Source organism: Sapajus apella, unplaced genomic scaffold, assembly GCF_009761245.1.
Source record: "Sapajus apella isolate SASKATOON/1434 unplaced genomic scaffold, GSC_monkey_1.0 scaffold5, whole genome shotgun sequence".
Lineage (NCBI taxonomy): Eukaryota > Metazoa > Chordata > Mammalia > Primates > Cebidae > Sapajus > Sapajus apella.
The window spans coordinates 25607280-25629297 of record NW_022436945.1 but is presented as its reverse complement, the minus strand read 5'-3'; the positions used below and the strand labels follow the sequence as shown (position 1 = coordinate 25629297).

The 22018-nt window shown below is 35.9% G+C and overlaps 1 protein-coding gene across 5 annotated transcripts in view; it reads left to right on the top strand.

Annotated features, from left to right (window-relative positions):
* ARAP2 (ArfGAP with RhoGAP domain, ankyrin repeat and PH domain 2) overlaps positions 1-22018 on the top strand; it is a 183938-nt gene that overhangs the window by 29949 nt on the left and 131971 nt on the right. For all 5 annotated transcript variants that reach the window (XM_032273755.1, XM_032273753.1, XM_032273757.1 and 2 more), the window contains exons 3-6: positions 2865-2923; positions 4026-4102; positions 4865-4956; positions 6579-6932. In XM_032273755.1, the coding sequence (XP_032129646.1) occupies positions 2865-2923; positions 4026-4102; positions 4865-4956; positions 6579-6932 (582 nt within the window). The remainder of the gene's footprint in view (positions 1-2864; positions 2924-4025; positions 4103-4864; positions 4957-6578; positions 6933-22018) is intronic.

Below are 22018 nucleotides of genomic sequence, written 5' to 3'. Positions count from 1 at the left end.
TGTGTGTGTGTGTGTGTGTGTGTGTGTGTGTGTGTGTGTGTGTGTGTTTGAGACCAGGTCTTGTGCTATTGCCATGGCTGGAATGCATGGCACGATCATTACTCACAGCAGCCTCAACCTCCTGGGCTCAAGCAGTCCTCCCCTTTCAGCCTCCTGAGTTGCTAGGACCAGAGGTGAATACCACCATGGCAGGTTAATCCATTTTAAAATTGAATTGTATTTCTTAATACTGCATTGTAAGAGTTTTTTGGTTTGGACAAATCATTTGTCAGTAGTATGTGACATTGTAAGTTTTAACATTTGGTAAAGAGTAATTTTCAATGTTTTTTAGGGTTTCAGTTTTCTATTTAGAAAATCTTTGCCTACTCACATGTTGCAGTGATCTTTCATATTTTTCAAGATTTCTAGAGTTGTAGAATTAACATTTGGGTTTCAATTCCACTTTGAGTTAATTTTTGTGCATGATATGAAGTAAAAGTTGACATTCAGTTTTGTTAATCACTGAGACATCCAGTTCCAGCAACATTTGTTGAAAGGGCCTTTCTTTTTCCGCTGCATTTCTTCGGAACACTTTTCTTAAATCTATGGACCAAAGATGTGTAGGACCGTATATGTGGACTTTCCATTCAAGTCCATTGATTGATATGTCTGTAGTTTCATCAGTGGCATGCTGATTTGATTACCATAGTTTTGATAAATATTGTAATTGTATAGTATAAGTCTGCCAGTTTTGTTCTTCTTTTTAAAAGTCATTTTTACCATTTTAGGTCATTTGTATTTGTATGTAAATTTTAGTGTCACCTAGTTAATTTCTATTTTAAAAGTTGACTGTAATCTTATTTGGGATTTTATAGAATCTATATATCAATATGGGGATAATTGACAACAATAATGTGCCTTTCAATCCATGAACATGGTATATATGTCCATTTATTTATAGTTTCTCAGTAATTCTTTATAATTTTCAGGTCTTGTTCATATTTTGATAAGTTTACCACTTAGTGCTTTATGTCTTTGTATGCTATTGTAAAAAGAATTGTATTTTCAAATTACCTTTTGCCAGTTGGTCATTGCTAGTATATAGAAGTACTGTGAAATTTATTCATGTTTACTCTTTATCCTGGGACCTTGACAGATTTGCTTATTAGTTTAAGGTTTTTGGTAAATTCTTTAGGATGTTCTACTTGCAAATACTTTACACTTCCAAGGTACCTTTCTCTATAATCTGCTAGCCTTTTGTTTCTTTCACTTGTTTTATTGCCTAGCCTAGGATGTCCGAAATAATGTGAACATGAGTGGCGAGAGCAGATCTTCTTGCTTTGCTCCCAATCTTAGTGAAATTATTCAATATTTAATTATTAATTGTAGTGTAGATTTTTCATGAATGCCTTTTACTAGATTAGGGAAGGTTCCTTCATTCTTAGTTTGCTTAGAGCCTTTGTTGTGAATGGACGTTGAAATTTGTTCATTGGGTTTTTTTGGGATCTGTTGTCATGAGCATGTTATTTTTCTCCTTTATTTTGTTAATATGATGAATTATGTTGATTTTTCCAATGTTAAACCAACTTTCCCTTTCCTGGGGTGTATCTCACCTGGTAATAATTTATTATCCTTTTTACATATTATTGGATTACATATGTAAAATAAAATTTTGATTTTATTTGTTAGATTTAATATATTGTTAATGAGTTTTGCATCTGTGTCATAAGGAATATTTAACTGTAGTTATTGCTGTCAGTCAGTTAGTCCTATAGAATGAATTGGGAAGTATTCCCTCCTCCCGTTTTCCAAAAACATTTGTGTAAGATTGATAGTATTTCTTTAAATCTTTGTGAAGTATCTGGGCCTGGAGTTTTTTGTAGATAGATGACTACTAAATTTAATTTGTCTAATAGATAATAGGGTTATTAAGATTTTCTATTTAATCTTGTCAGTTTTGACCATTTGTGACTCTTAAAGGATTGTTCCATTTCATTTAAGTTGTTGAATTTATGAACATAACTTTTTTTTAATAATCTGTAATTATTCCTTTAGTGCTGTTAGAATTTGTAGTAATGTCCTCTCATTTCTGATATTAGTAATTTGTGTCTCCTCTCTTCTTATTTAACTAAATTGATATTTGCCAGTTTTATTGATCTTTTCAAATAACAAGCTTCTAGTTAGGATTATGTTTAAGTTTTGTTCATATCTTATTTTGTTGATTTATCATCTTTATTTTCTTGCTTCTAATAACATGGACAGATACATATCTAAGAGGAATTAAGAGTGTCTTGATCCTTAAGTTTAGATAGAAAATGTAACTCTTTCAGATGATAGAAGGCCTTCATCACCCTCTGTTTCTACAATGTTTACCTCTGTCATTGCTGTTACCATGTTGTATTCTAAATAATTACCCCATAATATCCTCCTCCTGAGGCTTTGGATCTTTGAAAGAAGACCTTGTGTGTATTTTCATATTTTGTCTACAGAGATAGACACATTTTTGATTCTATATTATAAAGCTAAAGACAAAAAGCTACACAAATACTGACATCTAGTTAGTAAACCTGGTTTCTCTCAGAGATATGACTAGCAGTTTTGAAATTACTTTATGTGCATACTAGCATTGGACAAAAATGTTTATTTACTTTTGTAAATTATAGATGTGAGTAGCAAACACTTGTAAAAAATTTCCTTTGCAAAGAAAATCTCTTGCTTAAGGCTAGATAGAAAAATACATTGTAGAATGTATTGTGGAATTTGACCTCATCGTTTTTCAAGTCAGAATTAATTTTTGGATGTTGGTTTTTCTACCCAAAAGAATGTATATTTTTCTAATAAATCCTTCACTTAAGATAGTAACTCATAAATATTTTCTTTCTAAGCTATTTCCGTGAAAGAAGAAATGTTACTACCTCAACTGAAAAATCTGCAGCATGGCAAAGTGAGTCTATGTGTTTAAAGTCTCCTTAAATTAGCACTCATTTTAGTCTTAAATGTGTTAAAATCATGATTGAGAAGGCAGCCCACCTGTAGTATAGGGAATAATAGGAGTAACTGTTGGCCGGTGTTCATAGTACTTCACATGCTTTTAAAGTGGACTGAATAAAAGGCAATAACATATACTCCGACACCTGGAAATTTGTACATGCTAATGTAAAAAGTTTTCTTTTTATACAAGCCTCATTTTTCATTAGCCACGTTGAAGGCATTTAACTAAATTAAATGGTTTCTGGCAGTCTGAGCTACAGAACAAAGATATATATATGGAAAGTGATTTTGCCATGGTAACTGGAAAGGGCTGTCATTGTTGCTCTGGCAAATTGAACAATGACAGAGGCTTTTCTTTCTTTTTGAAAATTCTGCTTATACAAGTTTGGGAACATTCTTTTTGACAATAAGATGTCAAACACTTGGCTACTGAATCTTTAAAAACATTTCCATAGTAGAAATGCAAATCTTGAGAATTCTCTTTTTGTAGGTTAGTATAATTCAAGGATGGTGGAACTTCTCTTGAAATAATTTATTTACAGATGTGTTAGTAGCTATGACATTAGAGGAATGATGTTAAATGCATTCTGAGATTTTAAGTGATATCTAGCTGTTATGTTAGTGACCTTTTTGTAATTATTTATTGTAACTTAGACTGAAGCTTAAATTTTCTGCCATTTGGAATATTTCCTTATTTAGGAAATAGCATTATAAATGGCACCATGACAATTTCTTTTCTATGTGGGCAACATATTTGGTTATATTAATGTGGATCCTAGAGGTTGGCAAGGACATATGTGACAGGTTGCAATTTAAGGAATAGTAAGTTGTGCTATGTTTGTGAAGTGAGAGGTGGATACAGTGAGTGTTGTATCAAGAAGACGATGGCGAGAATTGATTTGGGGCTAATACTTAGCATAATTTGGACTCTTACAGAATAAAGCTTACGTTGTGATAGTGCTATAAAAACTCATGCTTTTAATCTTTTTTTAAAAAAAAACAATATTACACATTATTCACATCTTTTCCTTCTCATCCTGTAATCCCCCTGAAAGATTCAAATGAGGAGAATTCATCTTCCATCTTTCCTTATGGAGAGACCTTTCTCTTCCAGAGACTAGAAAATTCCAAGGTTAGTCCCATATATTTTAATTGTTTTCCATAATCAGTTATTTGCTTTTCTGCGTATAAGTACTTCTTCCTTTTCCTCTAAACTATTTGAAGAATGGCATTACATTGAAGATCAAAATTGCCTTTCAGCAAAATTTTTATTTATTTTATTTATTATGGTAAAATCTGTATCTTACAATATGTATTATAGAAACATACTTTTATTTTGACTCCGGGAATCCAGGATAGTGAGTTTTAGAAATTTGCTATAGAAATTTGCCATAAATAAAACAAAAGACAAACTCTATAAAACATAAAAACTCTCTAGATTTTGGCTTTACCTTGTAGCCAAGTGCAGATTTCCAACGTGTATAGATTTCCAATTATGTATATATTTTAATTATTTAGTTTATTACTGATTCTTTTCTCTCTATTACTTGTACTCTTTTGCTGTATTATTTGTTGGCCTTGATAAAAGAGAATTTGAAAGACAAACATGAATCAAGAAGTAAAAGTACATAAACTTTATTTTTGGTTAGCATCTTTTATTCTTATTTGAATTGATGAGTTAACGATTTGAATAAAATAGTGAAAAAACATCAAAAATCTGTTAATGTAGTCTCTCTATCCTTTTTTCTGAAAATTGATTTAAGCAATTAGGCTTATTTAAAAAAATAAACTCAGATATTATGGATCTTTGTAGGATATTGCTACACAGACAAACAAATCCCCACACCAAAAAGCAAAACAGTTTGTGATTTTTGTTTGTTTGCTTTTTTAATAGAAGCGATCTATAGAGAATGAATTTTGGACCCAGAAAGAAAGACTCAAAGGGGAAGCAACTACTGCAACAAACTCTTTTATTATCAAATCAAGGTAGGAGATCATGATTGATGATGATTAGACAATGTTGACTTCTCCTTCATAGTATAATATTGTGTGTCTAACAAAATAGTTTATGTTGGTTAAGTTCAAATTTTTCCTCTTTAAATATAAGCCTAACAGCACACATTTTATTAATTCAATTGTGCTCATAAATCAAGTAAATAGTTGCATTCTGTGACAGATTATTTTTGTCTTTTTCTAATGGAAACCACACCCCTCCCCAAAGTAGCAAATGCAGGTGACTGTGATTGCACATTAAGGATGAGTGGTTACGTTAATGAAAAGGAGAAAAGGGCAGGACAGAACATCACTCTGCATGCTGCAGACTTTTACAACTGTAATGTATTCTTTTTATTGGAGTTTTAGCACTGGCAAGAAGCATGGCAACTATCCAGTTATTTGGATCACACATGGATTTAGAATTTGTAGACACCAACTTCAATTTCGTTTTTCTCTCAGCTTTATGGAACTTGGCATACTGGATCATTATCTGACATTTCATTTTCTTTTTCTGAATTTTTAATTTTTGAGATTACATAGTAGATGTATATATTTCTGGGGTACATGACATATTTTGATACAAGCATAATAATCATATCATGGAAAATGGAGTATTCATCCCCTCAAGCATTTCTCTTTTGTCTTACCAGAAATTCAGTTATACTCTTTCAGTGGGACATTCAATTTATTTTTGGTTTGTCTTTAATTTTCTAAGCCTAACACTGTTATAGGATTCCCTCAGTTAAAGCTAAATAATTAAACATCTTCAGTAAACATTTGATATAATCTAATATAATGCAAAATATGAAAGGGCCAGGCAAAATTATTCTTTAAGGCAGTAATGATTTTAGAATGCCATCTCCAGAAAGATGTAATTTGAGCCCAGGTGTATATGTTTCATTGATTAGCAAAAAAAGCTCTTTTGCATTAATGAATGAGTGAATCTATTGTGTCCTTCCTTCGATCTATAGGACTATGCTTAGCTATTATGAGTGCATTCCAATAAATATTATGCATTATATAGCTTTTACTTCTGAATGTACACTCACCCTTTCTTGTTTTCCAGCAATGTGCTGCAGTATTTTTCCTCATCAGCATTGCAAAATAATACTGATGCTCTCAGCAGTCAGACATACTCTGTTTTATTGCATTGTGGTGAAACATGGGGTGCTTGGAATTGATTAGAGGATAGTAGAGAGGGGTACACAAGTTGGAAATAAGGTCTCCACATGGATGAGTTAATGGTACATGATGTTGCACAGACAGATTGGGCTGATCACTTAATTGGGCTATTAAAGATGTTCAAATTGTGATACAAAGAATACCAATCTCTATCCTTATCACCTGCACCTAATCTTCCACAATAAAAGGAATAAGATTAAATTAGACCTAAGAAAAAACTTGCAGTAGTATTCAAATATGTTCTAGATTAATGAAATAATTCACTTAGTTTTTCTGGAAGAGTTTTACAAATTATCAATAGGGTTAATTGAAACTCTAGGATTTTCCTGGCCTTATGTGTCTGTTATTCATTATTTACAAATTTTCAAAATGTCACTGATGTCTTAAATCACATATAGTACTTTGAAATGTTATTGTCATTTTTCCTTTAGCATATATGATAACAGAAAGGAGAAAATAAGCGAGGACAAGGTGGAAGATATTTGGATACCTCGTGAGGACAAAAACAATTTTTTGATAGACACTCCTTCTGAATCAGAATACTCAACAGTAGAAGAATGCTTTCAGAGTTTAAGAAGAAAAAATTCAAAGGCATCTAAATCTAGAACTCAAAAAGCATTGACTTTGGACTCTGTTAATAGGCACAGTTATCCATTAAGTTCAACAAGTGGAAATGCTGATTCATCAGCCATTTCTTCACAGGCAATATCTCCCTATGCCTGCTTTTATGGAGCGTCTGCAAAGAAGGTTAAATCGGGATGGCTGGACAAACTCTCTCCTCAAGGGTATGTACGTATTCATTTATTTCATAAGTGGCATATTTTTAAAATTTCAAGTTTATTCCTTTCTAGACCTCCTGGGTTGCTGCTTCCCCGCTCCATCTCTACATGCACACATACACAGGAATACCATTTTTAGGGACTTTCAGTATACTTTTGCCAGTGCTATTCTTTAGACATAAGGAGAGTTATGTGCAATGCAGTGCTACATTAACGTCCAGAATCGCACATTAGAAAGTTATGACCTCACATCTAATCTCTGAATGTTCTAATTTCACATCAAAATGGGCTAATCTGTGTCCCAGTATGTAGCAAAGAAAAACAGGGCAGATCGAGTTAGTATTACTCAGCCCACACTGTTTGGCTTTTGCTCATATCATAACAGTGTTCTGTTTGAGAATACAAGGCTTATTGTAGTCAGGGAAAAGTACATCATTGTTAGGTTTAGGTCTTCACTGTTATTGATATATTGTTTTGATTTTTATATGTTACACAGAAGGTCAGAGTCCCATGAATATTATACTTTTTAATAGATTTATCCACAGATGGTTACAAAGAAACTTTTGTCCCTTAAGCATTTTACAGTACTGATAAATCTTTGGGGAGGGCTTATGTTTAATTACAATTGTTTTCTGGCATCCTGATTTTTGGATGTCTTTTTGAAATATTTACTTGAAATGATTCTCATGAATTATTTAATTATTTTGAGATGAAAGCTTTCATGTTTAAGTAGCTAATGTGGTGAGTCCCTACAGTGTGCTGGTTTTCTCTACTATTCTCCTGAAATGTGTGTCATTTCTAGCAAGGCTTGGTTTGATCTAAAATAATTTTAATTGCTAAAAAAAATCTACCAGAAGCAGCATCAGATGACCAGTAGAAGCAGGAATTACATTCCTAAAGAAAGCAAAAGCACCCCAAAATGGCGTGGTTAGTAATTACATGTTAATACCTTATATATTTTCATCCTTTTTGGAAATTTGATTTTGAATAAACCAAAGCAGAGTACTTCTTACTATCAGCTATTTTGTGTCACTTCCTCTGGTTACGTTATGATGGCAAAACCCTCTGCTGTTTTTTTTTTTAAGTCCTAAGTGTTATTAGTAAATGCATATTCAGACGTCAAAGGTGTGAATCAGTGCTCAGGTCTACACACCAGTGGAATGAGCAGTGAGCTTGAATATTCTTATATCTTTCATTTCTGTAAAATCTAAGTATTTAAAGACATCTAAGTGCTCTCTTAAAGTATCACGGGAAGAAGGAACAGGCTACTAGTAGAGCCCCCAGCAGCTGTGCTTTCCTGCGTGTCCTGGGTGAGATATTGCCCTTTACAGGGTTGGCTGTTTATGCTCCAGGCACATTGAGAAAGCTTCTCCATTGTTGGCCACCTCTGGGACAGTTAGGGCATATTCCAACTCTCTTTTTCAGAACTTTGACTTTCCATTCTTTCTATTCTGAACCTGCCTCAGGTTAGATGCTGTAAGTTTTCTGGACTTCTATTTTTCCATTTTAGGGGAAATAATTGCATTTTGTGTCCTCAAGTCCGCTCCCCTACCCCCCCACCATGAAATAACAGGATGAATGGATATAGGAAAGTAAACCAAGGAGCTCATTATAGCACCAAGAAATTTTAAAACGCTTCTACATGATTATATTTCTAGGGCTTGAAAGAAATATGTGTGGCTGGCCAAAAGACAAGCATTCATTAAATCAGAAGTAGAATTCAGAATTTTTCCTTTCCTAATTAGTCTCTGTAGGCTATTGTGAGGGTGTTTAAGATGTTCATTAAGGTAGACAAAGTGCTGTCTACTCCTTCCTTATGCAATGGTTGCTGAGCTTTGTTTAACTCAAGGTCACATGTCTCTTTGGTGCAGATACACTGATTGAAATGGCATTCTGAACTCCACATAGCAGGTGTCAACAAACTTTTTCTGCAAAAGGTCATGTAGTAAATATTTTAAGCTTTATAACCAATGGTCTTTGTTGCAACTATTTAACTCAGCATTTATAGCGTGAAAGCAGATGTAGCCAATATGTAAGCCAATGAATGAAGTTGTGGTCCAATAAAATACAAAGGTAATAAAAAGCAGGGGTCCTCTTTAAGGGCCTCTGCATTCATAATTTCTGCCTGAAATGCTCTTCCCAAGAGTAACATGGCTTGAACCTCTCTCATGTTCATGTTATAATGTCTCCTATGCATTTAGGTCCTGGCCACTAAATTTAAAACTACAACTATTGCTCTCCCCTGCCACCCATCATTCCCTTAAGTACTTTCGTCTACAGGGCTTACAGGCCAGATGGTTTATTTATCTCATATAAGCTCTGTGGGAACAGTTACCTCCATTGCTTTTCTTGCGCTGTGATAGCTTTAGTAAAACATTGCCTAGTACTTGGTAGATGCTTAGTATAGTATTTGTTGTAGAAAGAGTCTGTGAAAAACCTAGCATTAGACATATTTCTTTTAATTTTTCTAAAACAGCAGTTTATAAGAACTTTGTAATAGAAATTGCTGAACTCAGCAACATATGAGTAGAAGAAAATCTTCAGGTACCATTGATAATACTGGTCTGCATTAACAGGGTGGTGAACTCTTGGTGGTTTGTTTTTTTCACAGTTGTTTCCCCCTTAAAGACATGCACACGAATTACCAAAATACAGTTGTCAAAATACAATTTAAAAACTAACAGACGCATTCTAGTTTATATTTTCAAATACTGTTTGAAACTGTCTTTTGTTTAATAAGTGACATTAAAATAATCACATTCACAATCTGAACTTATTTTCATGGTTTGTCTATTTACCTTTGAAATGGAAATGCCAATTCTGAATCAATGCCTAGTATGTGAACATTGCCCAATATTTGGTTAAAAATATAATTGTGTAGCACAATAAAACAAAAGAACTACTGAAATATTTCCAGTTTAAAATATGAAAAGTTGTTTAAATATTTGAATGACCTAAATATAACCTGCCTAAAACTAGTGGTTTAAAAATTGTATGAAGGAAACAATAAAATGTTGAATTTGGGGGCTATATTTCAAACAGGTCAAAGCAGGTGAAAAACCTAATAAGTGATACTTGCTTTTAAAAACATCTCACTGGGTTTTGAGGATTAAAATAAATCATCTTCAGTTTTTCTCAGCTGTAAATAATGAACTTAAGCTTTTCAACAGATTTGTGTAGATGCAAATATGAAAGACTGAATATAATTTATTCCAGCATTTCCCAAATACGCATCTCAGAGGAGAAACGTTTGAAGCTGTTGTAAAGAAAAGAAACATGGTTGGATGTGCTGTGCCTCTTCTAGGAGATGCATAAATTAACATCTCCAAGAATATTTGCAATAAGAAAACCTTTTTGATTTTTTACATTACTATTTTTTAAAGATGTTTGTGTATTCAGCATAACACACAGAGCATCTTTGTAAAAACTGAAGTGTATATTAAAGAATTTCTCTTTTACTTGAAATGTTTTAGGACTTTATTTCTTGCTTGGGAAAAATCCCTCTTTTTAAAATTTAACCTTTTTTTGACATGTGGAGGACTGATGTGGCAGTGAGAAGGACTGATGTGGCAGTGTGAGCCTGAGACAGCTAAAGTTGATTATGTGAGGTGAAGTCAGCACTTTGAGGTGGAGGAGGACACAGATGAGCAAGATGTGTTGCTTGTCTTTTTGTAGCTCCCATTTAGAGCCAAAAAGAAGTGTATATGTGAATAGCAATAAAACCCAAAGAGGAAAGTACAATAATTAGTACAGAAAGATCTACAGAGTAGAGTCCTGAGGTTACCAAGGGTTAAGAAAGCATTTCTTCAAAGACCTTCCAGGAAAGAGAGGGTAGCAGTTGGTACTTTGGAAAATGAATAAGATTTTCACTGGCATTTTTAGGTAAAATGCTTTTCTGTCTAGAGGGAAAGGCACTGATGGAGGTGATATCTAGATGTACCTGAGGCATGAGATAGCGAGCAAGTGCTGAGACCAAGGTGGAGGTTGGAGTTATTTTATTGAAGATAGAGAGTTGGGCTCTAGGACCAGGAGAGAGAAACTGCTGGTGAAAAGCATATTCAGATTAACAGATAACTAGGAAAGTGAAAAAGCCAATGGTCAAATACCAAGAAAAGGTCAAATCTCAGGCAATGACTGGGAGTCAGAGCTCCAAGAAGCCAATAGCCCAGAACTTGGGAGGAGTTCAGAGATTAGAGATTATGCTGTTTGTGCCTTTGTCAGTAACTGGTTTCCCTGTCATCCAGTCTCCAATGCTCCGTTATTGGAACAATTCCCCACCTGGCTAAGCAAGTGTTTGAGTGCCTCGGGTCTCTTGGTAGTGCTTTCTTGTGTCTTCAGTGAAAGACAGATGTGGAAAGTTGGCAAGTCTATGTCTGACTAGGGTGTTATGTATCAGTCACCTTGTTGAACTTAAAAGTGAATCTGAAATCCTTGATAAAAAGTTATGTTTTCTTTTTTAACCTGCAAATTAGTTGGCCATTTCTCAAAGCACTTGCTACTTGTAAACATTTTGTCAAGGAAATAAAAAGCTTTCATATTTTTGTAGTTTGAGGGGGAAAAAAGTTAGTTTCAGTCTCCATAAAATTACCTGGTTAATTCCTTTCAGCCAGTCTAGCTGTAGAGAAATAAATAGGGTTTGGAATCAGACAGACATCATTCATTTTCTGTGTGACTCAATTTCTTAGAATCTCCATTTTTTACATAAATGTGTAAGGTCAAAACTACCTCTGTGTAATCATTTGGAAAAGTAGGTAACTTTGGGCCTCCCTGTTAATTGATGCTCAATAAACCTTTATTTTCTTTCTTTTCAGAACACCATTTTGTTACAGAGGACCTTAAATAATGTTACTGTGAGTCCTAGTCAGTTCGTATGTTGATAAATATAAGATAAAAAAAATCGTGTGTTCCCATTGAACTTTTAGGATTTATTTTTTCATTGTTACGAAAGGATATAGTTTAAGTGTCAGAAAGTAGTACATAGCTTATTTAAAAAAAAAAAAGTGACATTTCTTCCCTCCAACCTCTTCATAAGAGGCAGCCCCTTTTCAACTCTGTTATAGTTACTTTTAGCATTTGTTTTGTATGTCTTATTACTTTTATACTGATTTTTGTTTATTTTATTTTTATGTTTTTACTTTTCAGTATTAGGGATTAACTATTGATGAACCACCATGGAATATCATATTTATTCATTTTCACCATTGTTTCCTCCTTCCCTTCTAGACACAATTCCTATTATCCTTTTAAAATAGTTAGATAAAATATTTACATATCTGTATTTTTTAATATTATAACTGAAAAGGCTCATTTTTGAGCAGTGTAGCATAGTATGATTAATTTTTTCATTTACAATGTTTAGTTTTTGTGGAATTAATAATTGTTAATTTTTTTTTGTTTGCTTAATTTTTAATATGCATGTTCATTTATCTGGAAATTCTTCCTCAAAATACAAATCTCTGAAGTAACAAAAATAAATATACCTATCAGTTTCATCATCCTACAGCCCACTAAGAAAATGTTAGTTTGAGCTGGTTGTTCCCCAGGCTGAGTGCACAGTAATATCTTGGAGTCCCTTTGTTATCATCTTTGGGATTCTCTATGCCTCTCTTTAGTGTTTCATCTTTACATCTTTTCTTTGGGTAAAGCACAACTCTTTGAAGCTTCCTGAGAAAAGGTGGATAGGGAGTCAATATTTTGAGACCTTCCATGTTTGAAAATGTCTCCCCCTGCCCCCCAAAACATTGTTATTGATGATTTATTATGTTTTAGAAATCTTAACTGGAAATAGTACTTCTCCAGATCAGTAATTTGTATTCTTCTAGATTCCTAGTATTCTAGAGCTAGTATTGAGAAATCTGATTTTTGATTCTTTATACATAGCCTATTTTTCAGTTCTTGGAGGTTTTATTGTTTTATTCTTTAATAAGTGTTCTATTTTTTCTTTCTAGAATTCTAGTAGTTTTGGTGTTGGACTTCTTTCCTTGAAACACTGATACAAATGTAGCTTTTCTGTTTTCCCCTTCTGCTAACTAGGAAGTTTCTTTAGTTGTGTTTCTTAACCCACTTTTGTTTTTTCGTTACATTGTATTTAACATACAAAACATTTTCTTTTGAGTATTCTTTTTATGGCATAGTGTTACTTTTTCACAAATAAATCCTTTTACTTCTCTGAAGAGATTAAAAAGAATTTTTTTTTTGAAGCTTTCCAGTAGAGTCTATTTCTTTTAACTTTTTGGAGGGGTGGTTATGTGTCTATCATTTACCTTAGTGGTATTTTTCTCAAATGTTATGTTAATCTTGAGCTGTCACTTTAGAGTGAGTTACTGCAAAACTGATTGGAAGCACTGTAGGCTCTGTTAGGCCATGCTATTTATTTCTTGTAAGATGATCATGGTAGGTTTTTTGTAAAGTAAAGTATTTCCATACAGATGCCTCATGCTAATACCTTTTAAATGAATCTTCTTCCTGAGGGTTATAAGCCTGATAACCAGCTTTTTTTTCTTTTCTTTTTTTTGAAAAAGAATATTGGTCTGTTGCCCAGAATGGAGTGCAGTGGTGTGATCTCAGCTCACTGCAACCTCCATCTCTTGGGTTCAAGGAATTCTCCTGCCTCAGCCTCCCAAGTAGCTGGGATTACAGGCACATAACACCATGCCAGCTGTTTTATATTTTTAGTAGAGACGGGGTTTCTCTGTGCTGGACAAACTGGTCTCAAACTCCTGACCTCGGGTAATCCACCTACCTCGGCCTCCCAAAATGCTGGAATTACAGGCATGAGCCACTGTGCCTGGCCTGATAACCAGTGTTCTGGTCGATCATTAGGGAAAGTGGACTTTGAGTATTGATAGTTATAATGTAGACTTTTGATTCTTTCAGCTTTAATACAGCCATGCCTGAGCCTCCCAGTCCCCAAACCTCCTGTTTTATTCTCTCCACTGAATAAAACTAGACTATTATGTTGAGTGGAGGTGGAGCGACAGTTTTCCAACAGTGCGAAGTGGGGAAGAAGGATTCTGTGATGTTGGAGTGCAAGTCTACATCTTAAACTGCCTTTCAATATATCTGTTATTAGTACCTCACCCTCACCTTCATAGTCACTTCCAGAGTTATCTGGTACCTCTATTTCCTGAAATTTTCAGAGATTATACAAGAGTAAATGTGTTTTTCTATTAATTTAATCTAATACTGGCTTAGCAATCAGTTCTTATCTCTCCTTCTGCTTTTTGGATTTCTAGATATTGTTACTGTCCTCAGCTTCACTAGTAAATGTTGGATTGCAGGTATTTATTTATTTTTATTTATTTCTTAATCCTTTGATGTCTTTTAGTGAGGTTTGGGGAGGAGTAGAAGTAAATGCAAGCTTTTAATTGATATTTTAACTGGAAGCTGGGTCATGTTGGATTTTGTATGATATGATTTCATAAAATAAAGAAGTATGAGTCTTTTAACATAGCTTTTTATACACCACTTCATGAAAGCACTAAGCTCTTTGTAGATATTTTTAAAATTGGTAGTCGTACACTAAAATTCAGGCTTTATCATTGACTTCCAAGAGTCTTTTTAGCTCCTGGAATTTTATGTCGAGTACCTGTTTTTTTCCTTCTCATTTTAAGATGTGGATATAACAGAGAGTATAGCAGAGATGGAAGCTGAGATTGAAGATACTTTTTTTTTGTTTGTTTTATTTTTGTTTTTTGGCCCCAGCTCATTTGGTTCATATAATCTTGGAAATTGTTAGTTCGGTTTGCTTAAAAGTGAGAAAATGCTCTTTAGAATAGAGAAGTGCTGGCATTTTGTAGAGATATTTTAGTAATTCTTTGCATCTCTCTCTCTAAAAGACTTTGTTACTGCATCATTTAAAAGTCTCCTGCTTAAAAGAGCTATTGGATAAATAAATAGCTGAATAAAAATGAGCAATTAGGTAAATAAAAACATATACTTTTGGAGATTGTAGTATTAGAAAATATTGGGTCTCATTAGGGTTGGAGGAGGGAGTAAAATCAATTATGCTGTGATACTTTAGTGCTGTGTAAGCAAGGCAGATGAATCTGGAACAGCATGGTGGTAATATTTTTTCCTTTGCGATTGTTGAGAATACTTGAGAAGCATGTTTTTTCGTTACCTTAAATGTCAGGATTAATAAAAGCCATAAATTTGACTTAATGCCTTTGATATTCTTTCCAATTGTGTGATTTTTAAAGGTGACAATTTGGTAGCCTCTTACACCTTAGATTGGTATCATTGGTTAGTTAGCATGCTTGTTAGATATCAGGATTTATTTTTTAAGTTTAAAGACGTAATGTTGAAAAAGAACTCTACTGGCACTTAGGAATGAAATTAAACAGGAGTACCTCTGTGTGAGTACTTCATAAATAGAGACTTAATTGTGTGTGCATACAATGTTGTTAAAAAATAATTTTTAGGAAACACATTTTGAGACAACAAAAACCGACACCAGATGGTGAAGCTGTTTTTATGAAAGCAGTTGAAACTTTACACCACCTGCCTTACCAGAGCTCAAGGGAAGAGTTTATAGAAATCTGTTCAATAATACTGCACAAGCCTTATAAATTATTTGAAAAAAAGCTTCTTAAGGAAATGTTTCCCTTCAGAACCCTAAAAATGAAATAAGATAAAACTCAGGCTAATGTGTTTCATATCTGCTTTGCCTTTTTTCCTGAAGAAATTCTGAATCATTTTGCAAGATTGAACTTACATATAAAATACAGAGGTTAAATGTTACTGCTACCTTAAGGGATGTCCTGGGTATTTTGCTAATAAAATGTACTAATGTCTGTTTTGTGTAGTGGTTAAGAGCACTCTTTAAGAAGACACTCCCAGATAGTATTTTTTTATTAGTTGTATGAGTTGGACAAATTATTTAACTAACCACTGTCCCTGTGCCTTCATCTTTAAAATGGGTATAATAATGTTACACATGGTTGCCTGGAGGATTAAATGAGTTAATATTTGTATGTGGCTCTATACAGTGCCTAGAACAAACGACTGTATGTTTGCTATTTTTATTGCCAAATGTAGTACCAAATAACTTCTCTGTTGACTGCAACTTTAAATCTATTTTCTGTGCAATAATGCATTATTATTTCAGATTTAAATTATATCGTGTGGTAGTCAGAACACAGGCTAAGATGGCATAGTCTTATATACATTTTCTTTTTTCCTTTTTTTAAAATTTGTGAAGCAAATTGAGCTAGTGGTATTTAAAGATACAACTTCAGAGAAAACCTTGAAAGTACTTTAGCAACTTTTTATCTTGTATATATAAAGTATATGTAATTACAGTGGAATTACTTGCTGGATAGCGAGTATATGTTTAGAAACACATAAGAGAAGTACTGAACTCTTGCACAGAAAAGATAATTCTTAAACATTTAGCAATCATTGATATTTATAATCTAACTTTACATTGGCAGAAGCACAGGATTTCTCAAGCTAAATTTGAATTAATTTGTAGGGTTTACCAATATGTATTAACCTAAGTTTGTATTTGCTAGAAAAGGGAATAGCACTGAAAAAAGATCTAATTGTAAGGTTTCATCTTTAAATAACTAATTATTAGAAGTCAGTATTGAAGTTTGTATGTGGAAAACAGCTAATTGATGTTGATACTTTTAATGAGGAAAATAGATTATTCAATGTTTATATGAAGTTAGTTTTAAAAATGAATTAGTTATTTTACATTTTTTAAATAGGAAAGTATCAAATGCATACATTTTAATAAATTTTTCTTTTTGTTTTCAGCTTTATTGAGATTTGTTTGACAATGGTCATATATATTAAGGTGTACAATGTGATGATTTGATATCCCTATATATTGTGAAATGATTAACACAAATAAGCTAATAACATAACTGTCACCTAACAGATTTATGTGTGTGTGTGTGTGTGTGTGTGTGTGTGTGTGTGTGTGTGGTGAGAACGCTTAAGATGAATTCTCTTAGCAAATTTCAAGTTTACAATACATCTTTATTAGCTGTATTCACCATGCTACATATTAGATTTCCAGAATTTATTCTTATAACTGAAAGTTTGTACCCTTTATGTGGGACGTATGTATATGTGGAATCTAAAAAAAAAAAAATAAACATAGAAACAGAGTAGAATGGTGATTAACAGGGACTGGGAGGTAGGGATAATGGTTAGATGTTGGTTAAAAAAGTTTTAATTTGGCTGGATGTGGTGACTCATGTCTATAATCCCAGCACTTTGGGAGGCTGAGGTGGGCGGATTACAAGGTCAGTAGTTCGAGAGCAGCCTGGCCAATATGGTGAAACCACATCCTTACTAAAAATACAAAAATTGGCTGCGCATGGTGGCAGGCGCATGGTGGCAGGCACCTGTAGTCCCAGATACTTGGGAGGCTGAGGCAGAAGACTCACTTGAACCTGGTAGGCAGAGGTTGCAGTGAGCCAAGATTGTGCCACTGCCCTCCAGCTTGGGCAACAGTGTGAGACTTTGTTTCAAAAAAAATAATTCTAAAATGTATTTTGAAAATGACATGGAAATTAATGGTGAACCTTTCAAGCTTTCTGTAGGCTCTTATTTTTTTTTTTAATAGCAAGGTAGTGGTGGCAGCAGCGACCCATCTGGAGCTGCAGCTGCCATCACACTGGCTGCAGTGGAGAGGTGCAGCCAGGGCTGTATACTCCACAGAGATGGCGTGAGTCACGGACAAATGGGAGCCGCACCCCTTCCAAGTTGGTAGGGTGGAACTCCTTGGGTGCTGCTGCAGCTGCCCAGTTGTGGCTGTGGGACCCAGGCCTCCTACTCCATGGAGCAGACAGGAGTCCCACTCTCTTGGGTATAGCTACAGATACCCAAGTTGTGGCTGCGGGTCCAGGCCTCCCTGTGCTCTTGGTAGGGCTGGGAGCAGGCAGGAGCCCTGAGTTCCCAGGTGCGGCAGCCTCTGCCCAAGCCAGGGCTGCAGAGTCAGGCATCTCTATACTCTTGGGGACCAGAAGGCCCCCCTCTACCCCTGCAAGTTCAGAAGTGTCTGCTCCTGTTGCTGACTTCTTCCCTGCTCCCAGCATCCACTCCAATTTCAATACAAGGTTGGGGCTGAGTCCAGGTGCTGTCACAGCTAATCTGGATGTGTGAACGCTTGGGGCTGTGCTCATGTGCCAGCTCCCTGCTGCCTTGGCCCTCCTCTGGACTTTGGGTCCTGATGAGCATGGGAGGGAGGAAAGCCAAGGGAGTGCTGAGGGCAACTCAGCACTCGCCTGCAGACACCTCTTGGCATGAACGGCCTAGGTACCATGAACAGCAGCAGGAGGTGAGGCTGGGCCATGGACAGAAGGGGACAGGTCCTTCATGAGGCCCCATCTTAAGGACAGGGAAGGCCTGAAAGGTGGGGGCTGGGCTGCCAGTCCTGCTGACCACAGTAGCAACTTTATGGTGCCCTTTCCGGGCCTGCCCACGACCCATGGCCACCCATGGACCAATTGGTGAACACTTCTTCTCCTGAGGCTCGTAAAAGCCCCAGGATCAGCCAGAGCTAACCAGACATCAGGATCTCTGCTATAGCTGCAGACATCAGATGCCTGCAGAGAGGAGCCACCCACCCCAGGACCTCCTCTGAGCTATTCTGTCACTCAGTAAAGCTCCTCTTCACCTTGCTTATCCTCCACTTGTCTGTGTACCTCATTCTTCCTGGACACAGGACAAGAAGTTGGGACCTGTCGGATGCCAGGGCTGAAAGAACTGTAACAAACAGGGCTGAAACACCTCCTTTTCTCGCCTTGTTGAAAAGAATGAAAAAAGATCTGTGGCCTTTTGGGGAGCTGAGACCTAGGAGCTTCCTAAGGCGAGGCTGTGACCCCCTCTTCGGACCTCTGAGGTTCCTGGAGTCTCAAGCTTCCAGGTGCCACCATGTTTCCTGCTGGCAGCTGTGGAAGCTGCCTGTGGTCCATATTCAGCCTCACAGACAGCCGGTGCCTGTGCCGACACCTGGTGCTACCTCCCCTGCTGCAGCAGCTGGCTTGCCTCACTGTGTGCAGTGGCTGGACCCCAGGCTCGCTTGCTCACACAAACCCTCACTGCTCCACACCTGGCTTGCTGTCAGCAGTCATAGGATCCAGGTCAGTAGTGTGAGCTGAGCACAGCCTGACAGACTGAGAGGGCAGAACAAGACCAGTGGACCCCCCAAAACTCAGGCAAAGGTGCCACCAGCCACAGAGGCTCCTGGCCACAAAAGCAACACCCCAAGGATCCTGCCACAGTAGTTTTACAAAATGTTTATTTTGTCATATAAAAATCTGATTTTTAATACTTGAAAAATAAAATTAAGGATGAAGTTTTTCAGTAGTGTTTATATATTTATACAATGCAAATTCAAGTAAACATCTTTCTGTGAAAGATATATCCCTTTTTTTCTTCACCAAGTATTAGGTATGTTTTACATGTGAGGAACTATAGTAGTCACTGGTTTTATATTGATGAACAAAAAAGAAATAGATTCTGTATTCAAAGATGTCAAAGTCTGTTTGATGTGATGGGTATCATATTTACCCTGATTGATTATTAAGCTTGTATGCATATATCAAAATATCACATTTACCCCATAAATATGTACAATTAATGTGTATCAATAAAATGCATATTTTACAAAAAGATAAGGAAAGGAAGTCTCAGGAAAAAGAAATCTAGTATGGGTGGTATATGTAGCAAACCAAATATATGATTACACATTCTGCTTAGTGTCATTCAAGAAATGGAGCAAGAGAACAGAGAGACCTGAATGATCTATGTATAGTCAGGAGTGGTCTCTTGGTAGGAATGACATTAAAGCTGAAATCTCAAAAATAAGAAGGAGCCAGCCAAGTCAGGAGTAGGCCGGCAGCATTCCAAGCAGAAACAATGGCGTATGGGAAGGCCATGAGGCAAGAAAGAGTCTGGAGGAAAGAGGCAGTGTGGCCAGAGACTGGTGTCCACAGAGTAGGTACCCACCAATTTTGACAGCTGCTGGATGAATGGATGACTGCAGAAGCCAACTTTTGGTGATAAGAGTGCTGAATAGCTTTCTCCACCTGCGGGACAGTTGTTCTTTCATCTGCAACACCCTGTGGCTTCTCACTCCATTTTACTGTGGGCTGGGATTTGTCTTATTTACCTGTCCCTTCATAGAATGCTAAAGGGATTTAATAATCTTTAAAAATATTGAGTTAAAAATAGATGAACACATCAAATAGTCCCCTGGCAGTTGAGAAAAATTAAAATAATTGGTAGACTGTCTTAGGAGCTTATTCTCTCAGAGGCTGAGATTTCTGTTGATTTTCCTCAGAGATTCAGGGGTAGAGTGTGTCCTTTGCATTATGTGTGCCTGAGAGGGAAGGTGTAGCTAGTCAGATGGTAAATCTTCGACGGATCCTGAAGCCTAATAAATGCTAAGCTATCTGCCCTCCTTCTTCCCCTCCTCCTTTTACTGTGGACACAAATATTAAGTTCCTGGATGTTGCCTCAGGTCACAAACTATCAAGATGGTGATGGAATTCTAAGAAAGTTTTATGAGTTGGAGTGGCCGCAGTTAATCTTAAGTAAGACATGTTAAAATAGGTTGTACCCCTTTTTTTCACACTTGATGTTTTGGCAGATTTTGAAACTTTGAATTTAATTCTGAGTGTTCTAAAATTTTCTTGCATGTTTCTTTTAAAAGATGCTGATTATATGAGTGCTGATCATTTGCGTTTTTATTTGTTATCCTGCCCATGGTGCCAGAAGGATTGTGCTTTTAATCACGTCACTCATTCCTTCGGCAAATTAGTTTTCCCTGCCGTATTCCTCCCTGTGTTACTTGCCGATCATAGGCAAGGAGATATTCTTAAACGTTGTCCTTGTAAAGCGTAAGAGCTGGTGTGGGAGACAAACCTTAAGCAAATAAACAAATATATAAAATTAGAGGTTGTGTTAAGCGCTCTGAGGAAAAGTAGAGGATGCTGTGAGAAAGAGTAACTTTGTTGTCTGCTTTGGATCGGGTCATCAGGGAAGGGATTTCTTTGTAGTATGTTTAGGTGTAACTGAAAGATAAGGAGTCAGCAAAGGGAATAGAGGGGTAATGGAAGGCCCTAAGGCCTCTGTCCCTCACACATGTTAATTATTTTTATCTTAAAATGGAAAATTATATGCACTATTGAGCTCTAGCTCATCATTCACAATGTGAAGTGGGTTGTGCCCCAATACAAAATCTTGATTTACCAAATTACTCTTTGGATTGTGTGGGAAGGTATGTGTTTCCTTGCCTTTAATTGTGGAAAAGATAAACATGAAATAAGTGAACAATGACTAATTTATTCAGTGTATAATTACCGTGTGTTTGTTTAATATTTGTTTACCTTTTAACTTTTAATGCTGAAAATTTAAGGAACCCTGTGTTGCCAGAAAAAGTAAAATCCAGGTGGCTCTAACACTGTTGGATGTGGCAAAGCGAGGAGAACCTGTGGCAGACAGGCCAAGAAAAGTTAAAAAGAAACTGAAAGATGAGAAATAAGATGGAAAGAGGGCTAGGTGGTCAGTTGGGGTAATATGCTTTTAAAGTAATTATTCTGAGATGGGGGTCTCACTGGGTAGCCCAGGCTGGAGTACAGTGGTGCAGTCATAACTCACTGCAGCTTCAACCTCCTGGGCTCAACTGATCTTTCACCTCAGCCTCCCAAATAGCTTGGACTACAGGTGTGCCCCACTATGCCTGGCTATTTTTTTTTTTTTTTGGTATATTTTGTAGAGACAGGGTTTTGCCATGTTGTCCAGTGATCCACCCACCTCAGCTTCTCAAAGTGTTGGGATTATAAGCATGAGCCACCATGCCTGGCCAAAATTAAAAAAAATAATTTTCTATAGTCAGTTAAATATGAAATGGTTATATGCTTTTAAGATCTTTTTACATGTTCTTATTACTTCATAATTCAGTGCTTATATGTGAAAATGTTGTCTGCACTGAAGAATCTCCAAATGTTTTTAGATTTGATCAGATTTGGTATAATTTTATCTTAACGCAGAACGTATTTGCTAACGATTAATTTTGGAGGCTTGCTGTGTTTCACTTGCATAATAGATGTGTGACTGGGGAACCAGCCCAG